The sequence below is a fragment of the Mastomys coucha genome, unplaced genomic scaffold (assembly GCF_008632895.1).
Source record: "Mastomys coucha isolate ucsf_1 unplaced genomic scaffold, UCSF_Mcou_1 pScaffold15, whole genome shotgun sequence".
NCBI classification, from domain to species: Eukaryota; Metazoa; Chordata; class Mammalia; order Rodentia; family Muridae; genus Mastomys; species Mastomys coucha.
In genome coordinates, this window is record NW_022196897.1 from 138,126,893 (window position 1) to 138,147,401 (window position 20,509).

A 20,509-nucleotide genomic window follows, 5' to 3' on the forward strand; every position below is an offset into this window, starting at 1 on the left:
GTGTGTGTGTGTGTGTGTGTGTGTGTGTGTGTGTGTGTGTGTGTGTGTGGCTTTACATATGTGATGGTTAGAGGACAACTTCTGGGAGTTGATTTTTCTCATTCTACCTTATGAGTCCTGGGATAGAAAATAGAACTTAGGTCATCAGGCTTGATGGCAAGCAGCTTTACAGACTGCAGATTGCACCAGCCTCTTGTCTGGTTAATTAGACACTAACATCTTTGCACTGGTGAGTTCCTGTCGTATAGTAGGCCTTATAAATGGACACACTTGGCATAGTGATTCCTTAATTTCTCTAGGAGCTGTCACGCACACCTTGGTATTTAGGACACCCAGGTTCATTTTTTTTCCTCTCGAACAGTTTCTTTTGTCTACCACAGTAGGAATCCCATTTAAAGCATTCTCTCTCTCTCTCTTTCTCTCTCTCTCTCTCTTTCTCCCCTCCTCCCTTCCCCCCTTTCCCTTTGAGACTGGATCTCATGTGGTCATGTAGCTCAGCTCTGTAAATAAAGAAGATCTTGAACTCCTTGATCCTCCGGTCTCCATCTGTGGAGTGCTGGGGTTGCAGGTGAGTGCTGCCATGTCCCTGTTCAGATCTGCTCCTTTTCGTTGTTGTTGGTGTCGTTGTGGACTCAGCAACTTCTAGATTCTTGGACTTTTTGTTCATACCAGGCATTGTTGAATTAGTTGGACCATAGCCTATAATAATAGCAAGCCATTATAGTAACATAACTGCAGCCATTTTATATTCAGTTTCTAGTTTGCTCATGAGGCAAAATTAAGTTCAGGTTCTTAGACTCCACTTCCCAGAAGTAATTACCAATAGCTGACACTGAAGAATAATGCTACTAATAAGCCAAAAAGTTATGGTTGAATCACTTGTACTACTGTTATCTCAATGTTCTGAAATCCATCTGTCCACCATCCCTTGTACCTCACTCAGGACCAATCAACTTAAAGGTTACCTGATACTTTGTCTAGTTAGACAAAAATGTTATAATACCACTTCACATCTTAAATTCGAACTTTTGTACCTGGGTTTTCATATAAAAAGCGTGTCCTGAGGATAGACTGGTACCACAATTAGGGTTTCCTTTCTTTCTTTCTTTCTTTCTTTCTTTCTTTTTTTTTTTTTTTTTTTTTTTTTTTTTTTTTTTTCGAGTCTGGGTTTCTCTGTCCTGGAGCTCACTCTGTAGACCAGGGTGGCCTCAAACTCAAATCCACCTGTCTCTGCCTCCCAAGTGCTGGGATTAAAGGTGTGTGCCACCACTGCCTGGCTCCAATTAGGGTTTTCCTTCTTGTGGACCTGGATGTCCAGTATTATAGTGTGCGTTCAATAAACTGTTCTTCTTTGAGACTGGTGTATGCATGGTTTTTGTAGCGACTCCCAGACCCCAACAGTCCTGTTAGCACCTATAATTTATAGAGGGCGGAAAAAGTTAGGAACTTTCTCCTAGTGTTCTACAGTAATGTCCTGTTCGTTTTAGAGATTTTTATATCACTTGTTCTTTTGCAGTTGCTTTTAAATTGTAGTGTTTTTGTGATGGCTATTCTTGATTGTCAGTTTGATTACATCTGAAATTAACTAAAATCCAAAAATGGAGGGTACACCAGTGAGGGATTTTTTTTTTTTCTTAATTTGAAGTAGCAAGATCCACTTCTAATCTGGGTTTTGAGGAGGGAAGGCACACCTTCTGCTGGCAGCCCAGAGAAGAGAAAGCTTTTGCTCTTTGTCTGCTTGCTGTCCCCTTGCTAGCAAGTCTGTTCCTTCGCTGGCATTCATGCCTACTTTGGGATTCCAGCACCAGCTGAGACATCCAGCCTCATGGACTCAGCAACTTCTGGATTCTTGGACTCTTTGTTCACACCAGGCATTGTTGAATAAGTTGGACCGTAGCCTATAATAATAGCAACAATAATAATAACACAGTGAGTTCCAGGTCAGCCAGAGTTACACAGTAAGAACCCCACTATCTCTCTGTGTCCCTATATCTGTCTGTCTCTCTGTCTCTGTCTCTCTGTCTGTCTGTCTCTGTCTCTCTCTTTCTATATATATATATCCCCCAATTTATCCCTTGAGGGTTTCATAGATGCATAGAATGTACTGTGATCATATGTTGTGTGATCTCTCCCCTTCCATCTCTTTCCTTCACTCTGGGATCTTTCTCCCATCCATGATGAAAAGTAGGCTGGCTTGATTTCAATCTGGTCAGATATCTTTGAGAGAGTGGGAATATGTGGGTTTTGGAGTGGAAGTTTAGAAACTGGTCCCAGGTGGTGATTGATCCATGGATATGGGAGACAAGTATATGTGAGGGAGTCGGGGTGGGGGTGTGGACGGAGCGTGGGGGAGTGTCAGTGAGAGGAACATGTCATGTTTTCTAATCTTCACAATATTCTCGATGAAATAGGAAGAAAAACCAAAAAAAAGCAAAGTCAGGAGTGAGGACGAAGAAAGAATGATGGAAGTTGGGTGAAAGTGGAGATAGAAAAGAAAAGACCTTTGAAAATAAGTTGAGAAGTCCGTGGGGCCTCTACAGTTTTGCCTGGCTAGGTTAGTCTCTCTCCGCTGGCAGCGTTCCAAGGTTGCCCGTTTCCTTGGAGACCAGCCGCTACCAGCAGAAAGCGCCTGGTCTCATTGGGATCCATTCTGAGACAAGAGGTGACAGAAGCCTCATTGGTATCTGGAGACAGTCTGTACCCAGAGGATCTGGATTCTTTTCCCCAATGGCACAGAAGTAAGCAGAGAGCATGGGGGCTAAGGAGGGGGAAGCGCATGCGTGGGCTCCATCCCTCCACCATTGCTTTCCAGGCTCCAGCTCCTGGTGTGCTTTGGTAAAGTGGGGTTGCTGGATCCCTGCTTGGGCTGGGGATAATGGAAGTTCTACCACCCACCCTCAACTCTCTTTAGACACACCTCTAGAACTCAAGTCTCGGGGAACAAGTTTCAAGTACCTGTGAGATCGGTGAGTTAGGGGAAAGGGTAAGACAGAGTGTTGTTTGGGTGGGTGGGTGATGGTGGGGAGGAACTCCATGACCCTGTGTTTTACCTGTCTTCAACTCCCATGGTGATAACTGAGCTTGATGTACTCTGGACCTGATTGCCAAGCCCAGCAACGCCTTCAGCCCTCACTTAAGGCCACTCATTACCTGATCAGAATGTAAGGGTGAATCAGTGCTTGTTCACTGTTGCTATGGTTGCCAGAGGCTGGCTCTTGCTTTCTGTTTCTTCAACTTCTTAGTGCCTCGCAGCCTTGGTTCTGGCCCTATGGTAAAAACAAACAAAAGCGATGGCTAGTACTCACTGAACCACTGCAGGCCTTACAAAAATACTCAGAATTCTTGTCCCAACTCAGGGAGTTAGGTCGTGTTATGAGGTTCACATTAGAGTTCAGGTCACTTTAGGATATGGGTCCCCTGAAAGGGCAAGTTGAAGTTGAACCCATCAACCCTGTGACTGACTGTGTTATGTATGGTGGCATTGTGTTCTCTGGCAGGGGTTAGAGAAGAACTTGAAGCCATCTACTCTGCCTCCCCTCCGACAAGCCAAAGGCCGCAACAAAAGCAAAACGAAGAGTCTGACTAAAATCCAACCAGGTGGGCAGAGGCTCTTGGGTGGGGTGTGGTGGGATAAACTATAGTGGCTGCTTTTGGCCCTTAGCACACCATATTGTGGTAGGCTAAGTTTCAGGTATTGATACGGAAATTCATTTCCCAGCAATGCATTTGTAGAAGTGTGGGGAGGAGCTGGTCTGTTCTATACAGTGATCCAGGGATGTAGGCTCCTTTCACCCCATAGCTCTAATGTTTGGTAAGTCCTTGAGGTCCTCTGCTGGCAGAGACGGAAGAGAAAGCAAGAGCAAGAGGACCCAGACCTGAAGTGAGACCACTTGTAGTCCTTCCAGGAGCTGTAACTCCTGTCACATGACCATCCCTGACAGGGAAGCTGGGAACTGTCTGGCTCTGTGTCCAGGAGGGGAGCAAGCATTTTGTGGGGATGTATAGAAGTGTCTTCAGCACATTACTGTTAACCTTTCCAGGGAAATTCTGAGGTCTTGGCTCAGGCAAATGTGGGTTAGCATCTTGGCAGTGCTGTTCACTCCCTTAGGAGGAGTCTTTCATCTTTCTGAGCCTTAAACATCTTCAGTGTGAAAAAGGACTGTGGGCTAGGCAAGGGGTGCACATACATAATCCCTCCAGCATTCAAGGGGCTGAGGCAGTAGACAATGAGTTCAAGGGCAGCTTGAGCTTCAAGGAGCCCTCCTTGAGTTGTGTAACTGTTTCTTCCTAATAGAAGCGTTCCCCCACTCTGGAGGGAGAAGTAAAGGAAAGTCCCAGGACTCAGGAAGTAAAGGAAACTTACAAGGCTCAGGAAGTAAAGGAAACTTATAAGACTCAGGATAGTCCTTAAACAAAAGCTGCAAGGCCCAGAGAGATATGGTAGAGCTGTTTGCAAACAAGGAGCTCCAGGAACACAGCCTTTGTGAATTTTCACCCATGCCTGGGTGGGCTTTGAGGGATACAGCTGCCTATGAGTCATCTATACCATCTATGCTTCTGTAAGTAATCCTTAACTCCCACTCCTTCAAGTAACCCGAGAAAACACTGGTTCTAGTGGCTAGACTTGGCTAGAATAACGTCTTGTCTGTTGTTTGATGCCATGTCTAAATGTTCACACCTCCCTAGGAAAAGTCATACTATACCCTATCTGCCCCAAGTATATATATATGTGTGTGTGTACATACACACACACACACACACACACACACACACACACACAGAGAGAGAGAGAGAGAAAGAAGAGAGAGAGAGAGAGAGAGAGAGAGAGAGAGAGAGAGCCTCAGTATATAGATCAAGCTGGCTTCAAACTCACAAAAATCCTCCTGCCTCTGACACCAAGTCTAGACTAAATAACAAATATTTTGGAATTTATTTGAAGAAGTGCTAGGGTAGGGGTGGGGCTGAGTGAGTATTGTATTTGCTATGTAAGCATTAGGACCTGAGTTCAGATCACCAGTACCCATGTGGAAATGGGTGTGGTAACACTGGTCTATGACTACATTCCATACCCTCTCTCTGATTGTTTTTTTGTTTTTTGTTTTTGTTTTTGTTTTTTTTTTTTGAGACAGGGTTTCTCTGTATAGCCCTGGCTGTCCTGGAACTCACTCTGTAGACCAGGCTGGCCTCAAACTCAGAAATCTGCCTGCCTCTGTCTCCCAAGTGCTAGGATTAAAGGCGTGCGCCACCACTGCCCGGTGATTTTTTTTTTTATTATTATTTTTTATTTTATGTGTATTGCTGCTTGCCTGCATGTATGTCTGTGGACCACTTGCATGCATGCCTGGTACCCTTGGAGGTTGTCTGTGCCTCAGTGGATGGCCCCACACCCATGCACATATGGGTAGCAGTAATTAGTAATTATAAAGACATGAAGTTGGGAGGACATAGAGGGTATCTAGAAGCAGTTGTGGGGAGGAGGAGGGAGCGGACATGATAGAAACACACTATGCATTTCTCAGAGTAGATGAGAAATATTGCATGTATATTTTAAAGAGTCAGTTGGCCAAGCTACTAGCCTGGTGGCATAGCCCTCTAATCCTAACTACCTGAGAATTTATAGGAAGACAGTCAGTTACAGGCTTTCCAGGGCAACTTAGCAAGACTCAATTTTAAAATACAAAGCACAGGGCTGGAGAGATGGCTCAGCGGTTAAGAGCATTGACCTCTCTTCCAGAGGTCCTTAGTTCAAATCCAAGCAACCACATGGTGGGTCATAACCATCTGTAATGACAGCTGACGCCCTCTTCTGGTGTGTCTGAAGACAGCTACGGTGCACTTACATATAATAAATAAATAAATCTTTGGGCCGGAGCAAGCGGGGCCAGAGTGAGAAGGAAAAAACAAAGCAAAAGAGAGAGGCCGAAGAGGTGGCTCAGGGCTCAGTGGTTAAGAACATTTGCTGCACTCCCAGAGGGCCTGGGCCTGGTTCCTCGCACACATAATGGACAATTCACAACCACTTGTAATTTCAGTTGTAGCTTTAGTTCCAGAGCATCTGACACCATCTTCTGGCCTCCTGGTACATGGCACATGTGTGCTCATATGTGTGGTACAAAGACAGATAATCAGGCACACATACATATAAGTAATATAAATGAAAAAAAAAACTAACTGAAAATAAAAGCATTAAAGTAAGAGAAAATGAAACACAAATCTGGACAACTTTCAGAAAAAGGCAGAATAGAAAAACATTTTGGGGCCTGTCTTGGTTAGTGTTTCCATTGTTGTGAAGAGACACCATGACCAACTCTTTTTTTTTTTTTCCTTGTTTTTTTTTTTTTTTTTTTTTTTTCTTTTCAAGACAGGGTTTCTCTGTATATCCCTGGCTGTCCTGGAACTCACTCTGTAGACCAAGCTGGCCTAGAACTCAGAAATCTGCCTGCCTCTGCCTCCCAGGTGCTGGGATTAAAGGCGTGAGCCACCACTGCCCGCCCTAAGGCAACTCTTATAAAGGCAAACATTTAATTGGGGCTGGCTTAGAGTTTTAGAGGTCCAGTTCATTATCATCTTAGTGGGAAGCATGGCATCATGCAGGCAGACTTGGAGCTGGAAGAGCTAAGAGTTCTCTCTCTTGGTCTGAGAGCGGCCAGGAGACTGTCTTCCACAGAGGATTCTCTCTTCCATACTGCGTAGAGCTTGAGCACTAGGGGACCTCAAAACCCACCTATACAGCCACACACTTCCCAATAATGCCACCCCCCATGGGGCAAGCACATTCAAACCACCACGAGGCCTATGACTAAGTGTGGGATTTGTTACATGTTAGGCTAACAGCTTCAACCCCTTCAGAAAGTGGTCCCCTGACCTCTACACATATGCTATGGTATGCAGTTTTCATGAGTTGTCACCCATGCTGGGGTGGGGGCTTTGAGTTACTCCTGTGACCCCCATCCCCATACTCCTATAAGTGGCCCCAATAAACTCACTGGTTCCTTAAGCTAGAATTGGGCAGGATCATTCCTTTGACTTGTCATTGGTACCTATGCGGGATGAATAGCTGCTTGTTCATATGGCCCAAGGAAAAGTCTCACAATGCCCAATGCTGGTGAAGAAAAACTGGGACAGGTACCACATTGCTGGTGGTTTGTAGAAAGACATCCCACTCAGATGATGAGATTCACATGACACTCCCACACAACTCAGTATCTTTTTCTAAAAAAGATGGTTGTTAATATTTTTTTGTGCAGGAATGTGTGGGCAGATGCAAACAGCTATGTGCAGACATGGAAAAGTATGCTAAGTGTTCTCTATCACACTCTGCCTACTCCTCGGAAGCAGGGCATCTCCCTGAACCTGGGGAACAAGTTTTCTTGACTAGGCTGGAAGCCAGCGAGCTCCAATGGCCTGCCTATCTCTGTAGCCAGCTAGCTAGACTGGCTGAATTGGTGAACTCTGGGTTCAGGTGAGAGAATGTGCCTCACTATAATAAGGTGGGGAGCTAATGAGCATAACACTTGATGTCAACTTACTGCCGCCTTATGCCTGCTCACACACATGCACCTGCACACACACCTGCCCTCACACCTGCCAACACAGCTGCACATGCAAAAAATAAAAATCCAACAAAGTATAAGTGAAAAATGCAACAATTCTGTATATCTGACACCAGACTTGGACATGTGAATAATCTTGTATTTTTCTAAAGCCACAATAGTTTAGTTTAACACATATCTATGATCCCAGTACATGAGGGCAGATCCTAATCCTGCCAGAGGATTAGGAGAAAGCTATCTATTGCTATGTAGCTTGCCCAAGACCCTGTCTCAAAAATCTACACACACACACAAAGAAATAAAAAGAAAAAATATTCCTGTAGTTAGCATATATATATTATCATCTCATATCTTTTAGCACTTAATACTAAAATTTCCCAGAATTAAGGGTCCTGACCCGTTAAGTACTTAGTATGGTTGCACCATGGAGTAGGGATGTTGGCAGAGACTGAAGCTGGAGTTGAGGGGTGGTTGCAGTTGGTATAGAATCGTCTGCCAGGAGGCATGGCGTCTCCCTCACTTCCCTCCTTCCCTTTGCAGCCTAAGCTGTCCTTTAATTTGTTGATCCTCCAGCCTCTATCACCTGAGTGCTGAGACCACCATACCCAGTTTATACAGTACTAAGGATTAAATTCAGGGCTCTGTGTGTGCTGGGCCAGCACTGCACCAGCTGAGCTCCATTCCCTGCAGGGTTCTAAGCATCTGCTCTCCACTCTGTCTGAAATGCCTCTCCTAGTATCACAGAGATGGCCAGTTGGAGTTCTGCATGGCTGTAGCAATCAGTAGCCAGCCTAGTGACTAGGAGTATGTATCCAGCCCTGAAGGTGTGGCAGGTCCCGGGACAGGTACCCTAGGGCAAAGTGACACCCAATCTTCGTGACCCACTTATGAGGCAGGCACGGCTGTTTGCATTTTATAGGAGGGACTGAGGGACAGGAGACCACATGGCCCTCCAGATGACAGAGCTAGTAGAAAGTCCTTCCCGTCCGTCTCATCTGATCTTTCCACCAGCCAGGTGGGGAGAGCAAGGATGTGGGTTTCTCTGACACTCTGTCTTCCACTTGCTCTTGTTGCCCCTATCCATGTCAGGGGCTGGAAAAACTGTGTGTGTGTGTGTGTGTGTGTGTGTGTGTGTGTGTGTGTGTTGGCGGGAGCAGTGTTCTTTATTTTATTGGTCTCTCTTTGTAGTCCTGGCTGTCTTCGACTCACAGAGGTCTTCCTGTCTCTGCCTCCCGAGTGGGATTAAAGGAGAGTACAGCCATGCCTGGCTATGGTAGGGATGTTGGTGGCCATGGTGGTTCTTGACTTCCTTTCAGGTTGAGAGTGTGGTTGGCCTTGGGGAGAGATCCCATCCCTGGCCTTCTGCCCTTGCTGGCCCTGCCTCTCACATCTCCATGTCACTGCGTTCTCCTGACCTTGTCCCTCCCTATCTCGAGGCCCAGGCTGTGGCTAGGGGTTTCTGTGTGGGCAACAGTTTCATCCTTTGTCTGGATCACATGGTAAATCTGTAATGAGGGAACCTGGGGTCAGGGCCTATTGCACTCTCTGGGACCTGGCCACTCTTGCCCTCTCTCTAACCTCTCTTGTATGTCCTCAGCAGTACAGTCCCAGGTCTCTGTAGAGATGGCAAACACAACAAAGACTTCACGAGGACTTCGAAGAAGGGACCAACCGCACCACGGGAAATTGCAGGCCAAGGTCCGGCTGATGAGGGTAAGAGAGGCCCAGGACAGGAGACAGTACACAGCTCCGCTGACTGAGGCAGCACAGAGGTAGCGCTAGTCAATTTCTACCATATGGCAAGCCCATGGACACACTTAACCATTCTTTTTTTTTTTTTTTGGTTTTTCGAGAAAGGGTTATTCCGTATAGCCTCCTGGAACTCACTCTGTAGACCAGGCTGGCCTCGAACTCAGAAATCCGCCTGCCTCTACCTCCCAAGTGCTGGGATTAAAGGTGTGCACCACCACTACCCAGCCACTTAACCATTCTTATTTTGGGAAAGAAGTCACTTGTAACAGGTCACACATTCAGAAAACAGTGGCATGGGTGTCAAAGCAGTTAAGTTTGGGCTCTTATGTTTAGACAAAAGAATTAGACTTCCCTTAATTCTCTGTGGCTTGTCTTTGGGCTAGCAGTACATTGCCCGTCACGGAGTTCTGTCTGTTTGGAAGTGGCTCTTGGAAAGCTTGCTTCCAAAACCTCCACATCAGCTGATACCATTGTAGCCAATTAATGTTCTTATGCTCTTGTTTATTTGTTTGTTTGTTTGTTTGTTTAACTTTCTGAGGCCAGGTTTCAGTGAGTAACCCAGGTTGACTTTGGACTCACAATCCTCCTATCTCTGTTTCCAGAGTGCTGCAATGTAGGTGTGTGCCATCCTGCCCAGTCTTCTTATACATTGTTTGTATGGCTTCTGTAATATTTGAACCACATTTTAAAGGTTAAAAAAGCCAACCAATAAACCAGCCAACCAACCAGCCAACCAACCAGCCAACCAACCAAACAAACAAACAGAGAAACAAAAAACCAAACTGGTCTCATTTAGCCTACCTTGCCTTAACTCACGATATAGATAGTAGAGGGTGACCTTGAACATAGTGAGTTCCAGACCAGGAAGGGTTAAATGATGAGAATCTGTCTCAAAAATAAAAATACAGAGGGGGCTGAAGAGATGGCTCAGCAGTTAAGAGCACTGGTTGCTCTTCCTGAGGTCCTGAGTTCAACTCCCAGCAACCACATGGTGTCTCACAACCATTGGTAATGGGATCCGATACCCTCTTCTGGTGTGTCTGAAGACAGCTATAGTGTACTCATAGAAGATATATATATACATATATATATATGTATATATATATATATCTTAATCTCAATGTGTGTGTGTACATATATATACATATACACATATACATATATATACACATATATACATATAAGTGTGTATACACACACATATATATGTATGTATATATATACATACATACATATATATGTATGTATATATATATATATATAATAAAGAAGGATAACACCTTTGCTTTGAAACTGCTTTTCCCTTTAACCCATCATTTTGCCAGATGGTTTCAATGGGTCAATCATTTGTAGGGAGATCTGTTTCTGATGTTCTTTTTATCCTGACTGTAGGAGAGTTTGTGTGGTATTGTTTGATACACAGTGTGGACATGGACATTGTTGCAGGAAACTGTGTCCCTTAGCAGTTCTTCAGGCTATCTTTTGTAATCGTTCAGTCAGTCAGTCAGTCAGCAGGCCCTGACTGAACACCTGCTGTGTGTCAGGGTTAGGCCCTATTCTTAGCAAGGAGATAGATTAGGGCTGGGCTCTGGCCTGGGGGAGACAAGTGATCAATCATAGATAACACGTGAATTGATAAACCAGAGGCAGTGGTAGCTCATGCTTGTAATCCCAGCATCTGGAAGGCTGAGGCAGGAGGACTGCCCAGGCTGCATAGTGAGTTCAAGGCTGGCTTAGACTACAGAATGAGAACATGTTTCAAACAACAAAAACAACAAACCAAACCAAACCACCCCCAAGATTAAAATAGCAATATCAAGGAAGCACATGATAATACAGGTATGGGGAAACCAAGGTGAAAGCTGGAGGCTGAAGGGGCCCAGGGGAAGGTGTTGGAGGCCATTTTAGATAGGCCAGCCAAGGAGTGAAGTAGCGTGGGAGGCAGCTTGATGTTTACAACTTGTTAGTGCATGGTGAAGGGCACTGTGCTAGGCGTTGGGTGTGCAGCCATGGACAGGGTACACATACGGGCTTAAACTTCACTTGAGACATAGAGCGATGAATTAAAAGCCCCCATAGAAGAATCTTAATTGATCTAGTGTCTACTCACAGAACTCCACAGGCTGTACTTGCACTGTGGACAGAGCACACATTTCAGTCTGCCCTCCTGCTGTGATTTGCTGCTGGAAAGAGACCAGCAAGTTGATAGGGAAGGGCCTTGTGTGGGACAGGAATCCTAAATGGAAGTAGGTCAGGAGAGGAGACACAGCTACACATTGTAATTGCATGATTACATATTGAGGTCAAGGTCAGGCAGGAGACACATTAAATCTGCCATTAGACAAATCAATTTCTAGAGCAGAGGTCATAAAATCCTATTTCTCAGAGTCACTAGGAGTGGTATGTGTGTGTGTGGAGGGAGTCAATGTGTGTTCAGGCTTAGTGTCCCCAGGGACATGAGAGTGGCATCTTTTTTTTTTTTTTTTTTTTTTTTTTTTTTTTAATAAGGTATTTCTGGATCTGGAAATGTGGGGGCAAAATCTAGAGTAGCCACAGACAACAGCTCTGCTCTGCACGACCTTGTGTCGGCTATGGAAACTGAACTTGTATAAAGGGAGACTAATAATAACTCCTGTCTCCTAGGATGCTATGAGGTAATGCGAGTGCAGGACACGGCATCAGCACACAGCAGCCACAATGCACTTGCACTGGTCTTGTTATCAAGCACAGAGCTGAAGGCCAGGGCAGATGCGGGAATCTAGGGACCACAGGAAGAGCCATGCAGATGGGATGGAAATGGGGGGCTAGAGCCAAAGAAAGCAATGGTTGCTGTTGGCTGGGCACTCGCTGAGCTTCCAGCATTGCCCCAGTGGCTGTGTTAAAGATTGTATCTTATTTCTAAGTGGCAGCTCTCTGAAGCAGCAATTAGCTATTAGCTGCTTCGAATGAGTACCAATGAGTTATTTGAGGTTAATTAATTTGTTCGGGGTCTCCAGGATGGCAAGTGGCAGACCTGGGAGAACCCAGTTCTACTCACGCTATGGGCCAGCCTCTCCTGGCCACTTCTTTTCTGAGACAGAATATTTTCTGTCACACACGTTGGCCTGATGAACCAAGGTGATCCTCCCGTTTCGGCCTGTGCTGGTTTGACATATCTGTGCCACAATGGATGGGCTTCTTGTAGCACAAATCCCACTGAGTTTTTAAGGTAGGATAACGGAAGGACAGACACGAAGACTCTGACGTCTGGCTTCCCAGGCTTGGCATTATCACTTCTGGGCTGTGTGACAGAGCTGTTTAACCTCTCTGAGCCTCCTCTCCTGAGCTGCAGGATGATTCCATGTGTCCTCCGTAGAGCAGATCACAGCACTTGTCTACCATCATGTCCAGTAGGCCATTCGTTGTTATTACTACTATCCGTTATTAACTATTAACATTAATGATCTTATGTACCACTGGGGGTAACCTTGGGCAAATCACTCATCCCTTGGGACTCACTTTCCATGGGGGTGAACTAGGATAAGAAATTATGGGTGTTCTCCCCTCTCCCCTTCCCTCCCGCTAGTCTAGACCTCGCCTGTCACTTCTGTTGCCTTCGTACCTAAACTGGGCCATTATCTTGTGTACTGGCTGGTTTTGTGTGTCAACTTGACACAGGCTGGAGTTATCACAGAGAAGGGAGTTTCAGTTGGGGAAGTGCCTCCATGAGATCCAGCTGTGGGGCATTTTCTCAATTAGTGATCAAGGGGGATAGGGCTCCTTGTGGGTTGTGCCATCCCTGGGCTGGAAGTCTTGGGTTCTATAAGAGAGCAGGCTGAGCAAGCCAGGAGAAGCAAGCCAGTAAGAAACATCACTCCATGGCCTCTGCATCAGCTCCTGCTTTCTGACCTGCTTGAGTTCCAGTCCTGACTTCCTTTGGTGATAACAGCAATGTGGAAGTAAGCCAAATAAACCCTTTCTTCCCCAACTTGCTTCTTGGTCATGATGTTTGTGCAGGAATAGAAACCCTGACTAAGACATCTTGTATACTTTTTTTGTGGTTTTCCTTGATTCTAAGAGGTCTTTGGTCACTGGGCATATCCTTATCTACTGACAGTTAATTAGATGGTGATGAGCCACCAACTGTAGGAAGCATTCTCATCTCAAAGATATGACAATGGGGGGCGGGGAGGATGGGTCTGTGTAGAAGCTTAGTGGGTCAAAGGTAACAGCGGCTCCATTTCCAGGTGCTCTGACTTACAGAGGATGGGGAACAGCTGCTCACTAGGCAGCATTTACTATGCTAGTTCATAGGGCCCTGGGAGGATCTTTAGTCACCAGCAAGTTTGGCTGACTTTACTCCCTTCCCTTGCCCTGTATCTGCAGTCGATGCTTCGAAACCAGCGGGCCTCGCTCCAAGAAGTCTACAGCCACGAAGGCTACCTCAGCAAGCTCAGCCAAGAGCTGTTCCAGGAAATCTTGAACACTGAGAACAGCATGGCCTTGAGCGTGCGTGAAATGCTACAGCAGCAGAGCGTCCTCCGGGTGAGTTGTCGCCACCCCTTTGCCCGCCTCCTTCCCGCGCAGGCGCGCCCTCTGCTGGCTTCTTTTCAACCTCCGCATTCCCCGCTGCCTCTGAGAGAATGCAGTGCCTCCTTTCACCAGCCACTTACTTGTGTTTTGGAGCTTGATGGAGCGGGTCACAGTAACGCGCACCTCAAAAGGGAAGTTGTAGCCTTCATACTCGACACTTGTGCAGTAGAAAGTATTTGATGCTGTCACTACCACCACCACTGCCCGCCAGGTGTCCATAGTGAGACACCAAATATTTTTGTACAGCCATATATACACACATATATGTGTATATATGTGTATGTACGCATGTGTGTGTATGTATGCATGTATGCATGCATGTATGTATGTATGTATATATGTATGTATGCATGCATGCATGTGTGCATGTGTGTATGTGTGTATGTATCTATATCTCACAACAACCTGACAGGGTCGGCACTATTTTACAGATGAAGAAATGGAAAGCAGTAGGCTAGGGAACTTGTTCCAGGCCATCCAGAGAGTAAGAATCAGAGCCAGGATTTGAGCCCAGGCAGTCTTTCCCCAGGATCTGGTATTGTTGTTTTTAGGAAGCACAGTTGATTGAATCTACTGTTGCCTTGCTGTGGGAGTAACTATAGCCCTGTGCAGAGCGCTGTGCAGAGCACTGTGTAGAGCCCTGTGCAGAGCAGAGCCCTGTGTAGAGCCTGCTCTGCTACTATGAAGTTCTCCTCTTATTTCAAAGATGGCCATCTTCTTACCATGTCCTTACATGCCTTTCCTTTGTGTGCATGGAGACAGTGCAGCTGTCTTGTGGGTGTACGTCGGTCCTCTTGAGAGGCTGAGGTCCTGTCCAGTGACCTTTTGTTTGCCTCCTTAAGGGGACAGTCCCTAGCTCCAAAAGCAGTTACACTTAAGAAGCTTTGATGGACACAGTTCAATTTTAATAGAGACCAAAGCCACACAGTTCTTCAACCCACAGAAACTTCTTGTATAAACACACACACACACACACACACACACACACACACACACACACTTGTGTTCATCAGGAGTTGTCTACCTTCTTTACTGAGACAGGGTCTCTCCCTGGAACCTGAGGCTTGCATATTATGCTAGGTTGGCTGGCTAGTGTGCCTCAGGGATCCGCCTATCTCTACATCATCAGTACTAGAATTATAAACCTACAACATCTCTCCTGGCTTTGTATTTTTGTATCATGGGTACTGGGGATTAGACTATCCTGGTCACACCTATGGATGGCTGGACAGCAAAGTGTGAGTGAGGGATTGGGACACAGAAGTTTGCCCCAGGCCAGATAGTAAAGGGTCTTCCAGCCATGGTAAGGGGTCCATTGGAGATTAAAATGGGAGATGAGAGCACTCGTCAGGTGGCTGGGCCTGGGAGTGGGGTTGTGGCAATGCACTGTGGCTGTGGCCCTCTGTGAGTTGGAGAGTCAGCAGAGGCTGGGGGTGAGCTAACCCTACCCTCCTGTAGAATATCATCGACATCTTGGAGTACTCAAACAAGAAGCAGGTGCAGCAGCTGAGGTCTGAGCTCCAGGAGTGGAAAGAAAAGGAAGAGAGCAAGATGAACAGTAAGGGGTGACCTCCTGGGTCCCGTCCGTGAGCTCCTGGGGGAGGGCGGCTCCTTTCACCACTTTTCTGATGCTACTAAGCCCCTGTGCTACCTTTTAGGGAGAGCATGTTGTTGAGATTTAGAGTGAGTAGTTTACAAAAAAAAACAAAGAGCACTCAATGTTCTCCAGGCCTGTGCGCTCACACGCTGTGACTGTACACTCACTGCAACCTCCTGGGATGCACGGACTCCAGGCCTGTGCATTCATATGCTGTGACTGTACACTCACTGCAACCTCCTGGGATGCACGGACTCCAGGCCTGTGCGCTCACATCACTGCAACCTCCTGGGATGCACGGTCTTTTCTCACACTTCACTGATGAGGAGCCTGAAGCTGAGTAAGAGGAAGTGCCTGCAGTAGGCTTTGTGGCTAGGAGTTGGAATCTAGGCCTAGCCTAGCTTCTCATCAGGGTCTATCTGGAGGGAGGGGCTGGGACCCAGGTCTTCTGGCTTCCATTGCTCTGGAATGTATGGGGGTTTCCCTTCCCAGAGCAGGATAGAAACTGAGGGTGTGTGTGTGTGTGTGTGTGTGTGTGTGTGTGTGTGTGTGTATGTCAGGAGGCTTGTGCCAGGAAGTCTAAGACACTGAGGATCCCCTCCACAGAGGAAGGAAGACTAGACATTATCTTCTATTCATTTGCATTTTTGAGGTAAGGTCTCACTCCGCAGCTCAGGCTGGCTTGCAACTCACTTTGTCGCCCAGGCTTGCCTCGACTTCTCAGCAGTCTTCTTTAGCCTCTTTGGTGCTGGGATTATAGGTATGAGCCATCCTATCTGCTAGATTTTGTCTTAATCCTGCCAAGGATCATGTCTTGGGCCCCAGTGTTGTCTCTAGTCTTGCCTCCTTAGGAGCACGTGTCTGAAGATGCTGAGAGCCAGTTAGAGATTTTCTTGGTGAGGACCACTCAGCAGTCAGCAGTGCTGGACTGGTCCAGGGATCTTCTACCTTTTTGTTTCTCTTTTCTGAGTCCTCAGGCACTAGCAGCTTTCAGTTTTCACCACCTCCTAACTTGTGTGGGCACACCTCAGCCTTGATCCCTGATCCCGGCCCATTGGTCAGGGGCAGCTGGGTTTTTGGGGTCTCCTGGAAAGGTCCTCTGAAGGAAGCCCCAGATACCTGCCCCTTTCCCTGCCTCTCTTCCCCATGCTGTCTCTCCCTAGGCCTTCAGTGCGAGGTGGATCGGCTGAACTCTGAGATCCAGAAGGCCAGCCAGGAGGTGATTTTCCTGAGCACCTACATGGATCATGAGTATCCCATCAGGTTGGTTCAGATTGCCAATCATGAGCGCCAGGTGCAGCAGGCAAAGGACAGCCAGCAGGTAAGGGAGCCCCTGGCCCAATACCTGGACTACATGGAGCATGGAGTAGTGGTCGAGCCCTTTCTGCTGATGCCCCCAGGAAGAGCTGGACAGCCTTAAGGAGATGCGGGAAAACATTCTGGCATTTTTTTCCAAAACAATTCAAGAGAAGAAGATGAGAATCCTGAAGGCTCTAGTGGTGGTGAGTGCTGACCTGGCCCTCCTAGCTTCCCATCCTCTGCCTCTGGTGCCCTGTCAGTCTCCTATGCACTCCTGCCTAGTGTACCTAGAAACGAACTTCTCTTTTTTCCATAGGATATCCAGAAACCCCATGAGAACATACTTCTGCTGAAGACCCTGCACAGTCGGCGCCTGCAGAAGTGCATGTTCTGGTTCAGAGAGGTGAGGACAGCAGGAAGGTCATGGCTTCTGGGAGGGAGCCTTGCCTTATGCTGACTTGGTCCTCAGGAGGGGGCCCTGCTCCAGCATTGGCCTGCTTCCTTGACGAGCCATTGCTGTCACTCATCATTCACCTCAAAGGGGGTGCATGCCTCCATTGCTGGCCATGATCCATTAGCATCATTCTCTGTGCTAACTACTGCCCTCCACTGTAGGGAGTGGTCCTAATGCTTTGATCTATTCTGGAATCTTCATGTAAACACCGAATGTCCTGATTCCCAATTAGCTTTTGATCAATAAATAAAGATGCCTGTGGCCAATGGTTGGGAAGAAGAAGTGGGACTTCCAGGTTCTGGTAGGCAAGATGAGGAGTGGGAGGAGAGGAAATGTGCCATGCTTTGGGGTCCAGGGAGGGGTGGGGAGAGCCATCAGACATGTGAGATCTTGGGTGGAGTGGCCATTGGCTGCTTCCCTGATTGGGCCTGGGGTAGCAGGCAGGAGATTGGAAACACAACTAAGCTGAGGGAAGATTTGGGGTGTTGAGCAAGGAGTAAAGGGAAGGGCATGTTAGCCTCAGGAGGCTTAGAAGAGCCCAGCCACTGAACCATAAGGCAGGTTAAAAATGAGCTAATGTGTGTGTGTCTTTTATCTGTGGACCTGAGATAGCTCCTGGGCAGGTATGTGCATGAAACTCACCAGGAACTCAAAGTAGTATATGCTACACTCCACCATGATCAGAGTTAGGGGATGAGGTCCCACCCTTTGTGGAATAGCATCGTCTTGGCACCAGTGTCAGTTTTCCACTCCAAGTCCTCACCTGCATCAACCTTGTTCCTCTCACCATGTGTCCCACCCCTTTGTAACTGGCCTCTATTCTTCACTGTTCCTTCCTCTTACTTGAGAGGACCATTCCACTTACTACACAAGGTGGGGTAGGGGGTGGGCGGAGGGGTTGGAGTAGGAGGGTGGGGTGTGTGTGAAGGGTTCACTCTGGCATTCTGCGCATCTTAGTGACAGGGCTCATCCCAGCTCCCCAGACACCCTCCTTCCACAGTGGTGTCCCATCTTCCCCAGGCTTGGACTTCACACTTCCTTTCTGCGTCTTTCCCTCAGCTTATTGAACAGCTGAAAGAAGAGATTCCCATATTACTCTCAGAGGTGGAGCAAATGTATGCAGAAATCTGGAACCCACGAGAGGCTGTGTTTAAGGATGTTCTGCTTCAGAGACCCAAGTATGTAGTTTTGGCTGTCATGCTGGGCTGAGCAGGCCAGTTCCTAAGGATGCCAATTTGGGGAGGTGACAAGAGCCTAGGCATGCAGGGAGGAGGCCTGGGTGTGCCACACTCCACCGCTAGCCCAGATGTAGCTTTCCTCCCATTTTTGGTGTGGCTGAATCAGGTGGTTGGTTCCAGCAAAGGTGGAAAGGGCATCTTTTCTGCCTGGCAGGTTTCTGTGCCCTAAGGGGAGAATGTCTTTCCTTTCAGAATTAACCCTTGGCCTGCTTTCCCCAGGATTAGGCTCTATGGTAGGGGCGGATGGTAGGGTGGGGACAGGCCAGGCCTCTTCAGGATGCTGCCTCAGGACCTTGTGTGGTGGCAGAGCCCAGCATTTGCAGACCATAGAGTTTTTCTCGTTTGTCTCCCTGTCTCTCAGGCCTTCTCTTGTATCCTGCCCCCATTTTGTACTTTGAGACGGAGTCTCACTTTGTAGCTTAGGCTGGCTTCAATTATTGATCCCCCTGTTTAGGCCTCCTAGATGCTAGGACTTTAGAGACTTTCCTTCCATGAGAGAGGGGGTGTTAAGCAAACTAATGTTTGATTCCACCAAAGTTCCTCCTGGGAAACCGGTGCATTTATGCATTTAATGGGGTTCCTCACAGAGCCCGCATGAGGAGGTCACTGATAGGAGTATGTGTAAACCCAAAGGTGCCACACTAAGCCTGCATGCAGAATGGGTGATAACTCACCATGGGTATGTCAATAAAGCCCTTTCTCTATTCTTCCTCAATCTATGAAGTTTGGCCTCTCCCTAAGACCTTGGAGCCACATGTGGCTGGTTGGGAGGAGTGGCTAGGTGCTCAGCTGATGGCCCCATGACCCTCCCACCTCCCTCGTTCTCTGAGGGAATGTCATCACTCAACATCTTCAGTCCACAGAGGTGTGATGATGTTTTGCAGGCTAGCACAGCCGAACAGAACATGGTGGCGGCTTGGCTTAGTGGATAGTCCTGGACAACATGTTCCCAGTTGTCCTTGCTGGTTGGCTACTTCCATGACACCCTTTCCCAACTCCCTCCTTCTTCCTCCTCTTTTTTCTTTTGAATTTATGAAATACCAGGGAGCCCATGAATGAGAACAACCCTTGGCTCTGCCACCACAGAGCCAAGAGGAGGAAAAGATATTAGGCAATACTGAGTTCTGAGCATGGAGCTGCTGAGAGGCCCATGAGCCCAGAAGAACTTGTTCCAGGGCAGTGGGTCTGGGGCAGTCAAGAAGGACTCCCTGAGGACATGACATTGACATGAGTTCCTGTTTCCTGGTTCTGTTAAATTAACTTCCTTCCCACTTTGACCTGTGTGTTTGTGTGTGTGTGTGTGTGTGTGTGTGTGTGTTTGTGTATGTGTGTGTGTATGCGTGTACATGTGTATGTGTGTTTATGTTTGTGTGTGTATATGTGTGTACATGTGTGTGTATGTGTGTGTGTGCATTTGCACATGCTTGCCCAGATGGCTGCAGGCTGTGTTTTAGGATGATGCCTCCCCAGTAAATACCAGTATTGTAATGAAACTGGAGGTGTGTCCCCTCTGCCTCTAATCCTGATGTCCCTGGCTGACACCCTCACAGTCTTCTTTTCTGCTTCCTGCCAGGTGCACCCCAGACATGGCTGTTGAGCTCAACATTCCTGTGCAGGACCCATTTTCCCTTCTAGACGACAGTGTTGCCTCCTCTCCTCCCTCCTCTCCCCCCAGAACCAGGGGTTTCAGCTGTTGACTTTACAAGATGGTATCTCTGTTATGAATCTGGCCACAGTCCTCTACCCCTCTCCATTGCTGCTTGGACTAGGCAAGAATTCTCAGTCCAGCCTGCTTGCTCCTTGGTGCCAATAAAGCTGTTTGTGTTTACTTGGTGCTGGTCCGTGGGGCCCTGTAGGCTTTCCCGGGTATGTCCTGGCAATGGCCTTTGACTTAGCATCAGGGTTAGGCTGCTGTACTGACGGCATCTGGGAGAAGTACTGTAGCTGCCTCCCCTCATCTCCATGGCTTCCCTTGCAGTCAGGAGCCTACAGCAGTTGGGGCCAGTGCCAAAGCAGAAGAGAGACTCCTTGAGATTCATTCACC

At 47.3% G+C, this 20,509-nt stretch overlaps 1 protein-coding gene and 1 long non-coding RNA gene across 4 annotated transcripts; one reads left to right on the top strand and one right to left on the bottom strand.

The window, feature by feature from the left end:
- Positions 1 to 52: 52 nt before the first annotated feature.
- Positions 53 to 3,162, bottom strand: LOC116091173. Its single transcript, XR_004118967.1, has 3 exons — positions 3,051 to 3,162; positions 1,692 to 1,898; positions 53 to 699 (listed from the first exon to the last, which is right to left on the bottom strand). It is a non-coding gene; the product is annotated as an uncharacterized LOC116091173 (long non-coding RNA).
- CUNH20orf96 (chromosome unknown C20orf96 homolog) lies at positions 2,434 to 20,298 on the top strand. 3 transcript variants are annotated; one of them, XM_031372279.1, is made up of 11 exons: positions 2,434 to 2,738; positions 2,912 to 2,966; positions 3,498 to 3,597; positions 9,151 to 9,266; positions 13,671 to 13,829; positions 15,336 to 15,435; positions 16,638 to 16,795; positions 16,875 to 16,976; positions 17,090 to 17,176; positions 18,287 to 18,405; positions 20,039 to 20,298. In XM_031372279.1, exons 1-11 carry the CDS (start codon positions 2,728 to 2,730, stop codon positions 20,160 to 20,162), a joined length of 1,131 nt encoding a protein of 376 aa, XP_031228139.1. In that variant the 5' UTR covers positions 2,434 to 2,727; the 3' UTR covers positions 20,163 to 20,298. The 3 variants fall into 3 exon arrangements, with proteins under 3 accessions (XP_031228139.1, XP_031228140.1, XP_031228141.1); XM_031372280.1 differs by having other exon boundaries at positions 2,590 to 2,738; positions 9,154 to 9,266; XM_031372281.1 differs by lacking the exons at positions 2,434 to 2,738; positions 2,912 to 2,966 and adding an exon at positions 3,198 to 3,271.
- Positions 20,299 to 20,509: the final 211 nt, after the last annotated feature.